The 4417-nt window shown below is 29.1% G+C and overlaps 1 protein-coding gene across 2 annotated transcripts in view; it reads left to right on the forward strand.

Annotated features, from left to right (window-relative positions):
• LOC107444206 (zinc finger protein 271) overlaps positions 1-3707 on the forward strand; it is a 6289-nt gene extending 2582 nt beyond the window's left edge. For both annotated transcript variants that reach the window (XM_071178865.1, XM_016058291.3), the window contains exon 2: positions 1122-3707. In XM_071178865.1, coding sequence (XP_071034966.1) covers positions 1354-2796 — 1443 coding nt within the window. In that variant the 5' untranslated portion in view covers positions 1122-1353 and the 3' untranslated portion in view covers positions 2797-3707. The remainder of the gene's footprint in view (positions 1-1121) is intronic.
• The last annotated feature ends 710 nt before the right edge of the window (positions 3708-4417 follow it).

Consider the following 4417-nt stretch of genomic DNA (forward strand, 5'->3'; position numbering starts at 1 on the left):
TTATTAAAAGAAATGAAATATTAATGTATATTCTCAGTAGTTTTAATTTGCTAAACCAGGTAGTTTTTCAAGTAATAATTGTCTCTTATGTGAACTGAGGAAAAATATAATTTCCAGCTTTATTTTTTCAATTGGTAATTTTTATTTTCACTAAATGTTAAGTATCAATGTAATCATTTATATAATAATAGATTAGTACACAATTGTATGTCAACACATTATTTATTACCTTAAACTGTCTGGAATTTATTATTAAAGGGTTGCGCTTGCGTAAAATTTGCTATTGTGGAAATTCAGCTTTTTTGCCTTTCGGCTAATCTCATCCCTGTATATATAGATATATTGTGGTTTATTAGGTGGTTAGTTTTTTTTTAAAGTTCTTATAGATATATTGTTAAAAGAAGGTGCATGGTTGCTAGATTTTGAATAACTTGCTTTTTTGGCCATCCTGATTTGGCCTCTTTCCATTTGCTTGTTACTGTTTGTTCTTGTTGCAAGCTGTGCACCATCTTACGTTAGTGTTAGCACGTTTATTGTAAACACAAGTATTGTTGTTGTAAACACAAGTAATAAGTAATCAAATGCCACGTTTGCAAGAATCTCAAAACACAATGATCACACTGTGAGTCAAATGGCTTTAAAGTACAGCAGAAACAATAACCCAGAAGAATAGGCGGTATGGAGCTGTAACGTTCCCTAGTGTAGAAAACACCATCCATATGCATCTTGCTTTGTAAGTCTTTTTAAAATTAAATTATGTACTAAGTTATTTTTATATTCTATGTTTATACATATGGTATAAATATAGTAAAATGTATGCATCTAAAATTATAGCATGGAACTCTTTTCCTGTGTAAAGCTTGCAAACTTAAATTCTTTCTCTAATATTTTATTCATATTTGTATAAGTGACTCTTATAAGAAAAAATTTAAACATTGTTAGAACAAATCTCCATAACACAGTCTCGGGATTGATTACTCTATTATTTCACGCAGATTTCCTCTTTTCTTCCTTTTTTTGCTAGCACATCATGCCTGTAAAATGTGCAAAATATACAAGACATTCTTTACTTTTGTACTGTGCATTTATTATTTTAATTATGTGTTTTTCTTTCTTTTTAGGTAATCACAAATTTTTGGATACTATGCTGGTTAATGGAAGGAACTGAAAAGAATATATGCATTATAAAGTTTAGTTCATGCATGTAAAAAATGCGCAATGAAATAATGAAGGATATTTCATAAAACTGAAGTGTGTTTAAGACCTTAGTTTTGTCTACTTTTCTAGAAAAAGGGAGATTTTTTCTTATCTCAAATTGATTCTTGGTTATTAAAAAATCTGTGTGCCTTTAACATGTCTGATGCAACTTATACAAACGAACTTTCTGAAATCCAGAACACAGTTGATACTAAAGCAATAACTTATTGTTATAATGAGAGTGTTTTTCCAAAAGATCATGTAACTACTCATGATCTCGTTCAACCCAGAAATCTTTATTGTTGTGATATATGTAGTAAAAGTTTTTCACATAAAGAACGTTTAATTAGACATAGTTTTGTACATACTGGCGTAAAACCTTATTCTTGTGATGTATGTGATAAAAGTTTTTCTCGAAAAGATTATTTGGCTAAGCACTGTCTTGTTCACACTGGTAAAAAGAAATTTACTTGTAATATATGTCATAAGAGTTTTTCGACAAATTGTACTTTAACTGCTCACTGCCGTGTTCATACGGGTGAAAAACCATATTCTTGTGTTATATGTAAAAAGAGTTTTGCGAATAAACGCACTTTAACTAACCACAACCTTGTGCATGCTGGTAAAAAATATTCTTGTAACATATGCAATAAGAGTTTTTTAGAAGACAGTGATTTAAATGAACACTACAATATCCATGCTGATGAAAAACCCCTTTCTTGTACGATTTGTAACAAGAAATTTTCAACAGGTACTAAATTGCTTAAACACTGTATTGTTCATACTAATGAAAAACCTTATTCTTGTACCATATGTAATAAAAGTTTTGCTTTTAAGCGTAATTTAACTAGACACTACTTCGTTCACTCTGAGGAAAAACCTTATTCTTGTAGCGCATGTAATATGAGTTTTTCTCAAAAAAGCTATCTAACTAAGCATAATCGTGTCCATTCTGGTGAAAGGCCTTATTCTTGTAGTGTATGTAATATGCGATTTTCTCAAAAACATTATCTGACTAAGCATTACCGTGTTCATTCTGGAGAAAAGCCTTTTTCTTGTAGTGTATGTAATATGTCTTTTTCTCAAAAAAGTCATTTAAATGTACATAATCTTGTTCATTCTGGAGAAAAACCTTATTCTTGTAGTATATGCAATATGCGTTTTACTCGAAAAACTCATTTAAATGCACATAATCGTCTTCATACAGGGGAGAAGCCTTATTTATGTAGTACATGCAACATGTGTTTTAATAAAAAAAGTAATTTAATTCGCCACAACCTTGTTCATTCCGGTATAAAACCTTATTCTTGTAGTGTATGTAATCTGAGTTTTTCTCGCAAAAGTCATTTAATTGCCCATAATCATGTTCATAGCAATGAAAAGCCATACTCATGTAGCATTTGTAATATGAGTTTTTCTTTTAAAAGTAACTTAAACGCACATAATCTTGTTCACACTGGTGAAAAACGTTATTCTTGTAGTATATGTAGTATGCGTTTTACTCGAAAAAGTTATTTAATTAAGCATAATCTTGTTCATGCTGATGAGAACCCTGTTCTTTCAGATTCAGTTAAACCTGAACCTTTTTATTGCTTTTAGATCTTTTATGTTAATTTCATAATAGTTCTTCAAATATATTTAAATAAGGTGGTGTAAATATGGTGAGTAAACTAAGTTAGATGCAACTCCAATATGTTGCTTGGTACAACTTGAAGCTATATTTTTAATCAGAATTTTTCCATTGAATTTTTGAAGAGGATAGAGGAATGGCTGCGACGTGTCTAACGTTCGATGGCTCACCTATTTATACAATAACTTTCTATCAACAATTTAAATAGTAAATTAAATTGAGGAATATCAATTGAACCTAAATATAAATATTATTGATTTTAAAAAAAAGTCTTAACTCTCGAAACTCTTGTGATTCTTCCACGGAACTCCTTTTAGGAAGCGCTTCTCATTAACTAATATTTTAATGTAAAATGTGCACAACTTTGGAACTTTTTTTCTTCTTCTTGTCTAAGCATTGTCGGTTTCAAAGCTGTTAATTCAATCACAACAGTGATCAAGCTGTGTGGTTTCTTCGAAAATTATTGAACTGATTGTTTGATTTTGATTACAGTATTATATGGACTTCTGTAGCAACAATAGATTTGTCGTGGGTCTTGTCAAAGAACCACTAAAGTTTTGCCTTAATATATAACTTGTAACGTCCTGGTGATTAGCATGAGCAAAATCACGAAAGAAATGAATATATGTAAATTAAATAGTCCATTTTATTCTCTATATATTCAGAACAGAAATTTCTTGTTAATTTTAAAATTATATTTTTTGCTATCATAAAAATTTGAATTTGGTTGTAAAATGCAATATAGAAATTTGCATATTCTAGAGCATAAATTAATGATCACAACAATTTCAACACATTTGTATAAATGTTTGCCATTAATGATACCATTCCTTATTTATGTGCACACTGTATGTAAACATAAATAAAAAAGTTATTTGAATGTGTCATTCTCTTGATAGAACATCATAGCAACTAGATTTAAATGAAAAATTTGTAAAAAAATAAATCATGTTTTGTGTCATGTTTCATGTTAAATAAAGTGGTTTCTAACACTTAAAAATATCCGAAGTCCTTATATTACATTCAAATTCTGTGGCTGTTTTATACATGGCAATAGTAAGTCGCCGTTATTAAAGGATTCAATAAGTTTTGATTGGTTTCGAGATTTTAATAATAATTTTTTTTTCATCACAGAACTTAATTTAAATGTGCATTTTCTAAAACCCACTTGTGTTATTGTCTTTTCAAGTATACAAAATGTATTGAAAAATAGGAATGAAATTCTACGATTCAAAAAAATAATTTTATTCCTTACGATCCGCAGTAGTGCTATGATGCAATGATCTTAAAGGGTAAGTGATTTTAAGTATGATGCAATGATCTTAAGTGCTCATGCCCTATTTAATAAGTGATGTTCAATAGGGTATATGTTGAGATCTCATGAAAGGTAAATAATTTATGTTCAAGATAATTTACATAAAAAATATCAATTTTACTGTGTACTTTGAACAATGTATAAAATATAATTTTGTTTTACTTAACATGACACACTTATTGTTCTTTCTAACGAAAATTGTATTTTCTGCTGCTACTAGACCGATACGGAATTTTATGTTCGGCATTTTTTTTTTTCACATTTATTCTTAAAAT

This window comes from Parasteatoda tepidariorum, chromosome 3, assembly GCF_043381705.1.
Source record: "Parasteatoda tepidariorum isolate YZ-2023 chromosome 3, CAS_Ptep_4.0, whole genome shotgun sequence".
Classification (NCBI taxonomy): Eukaryota; Metazoa; Arthropoda; class Arachnida; order Araneae; family Theridiidae; genus Parasteatoda; species Parasteatoda tepidariorum.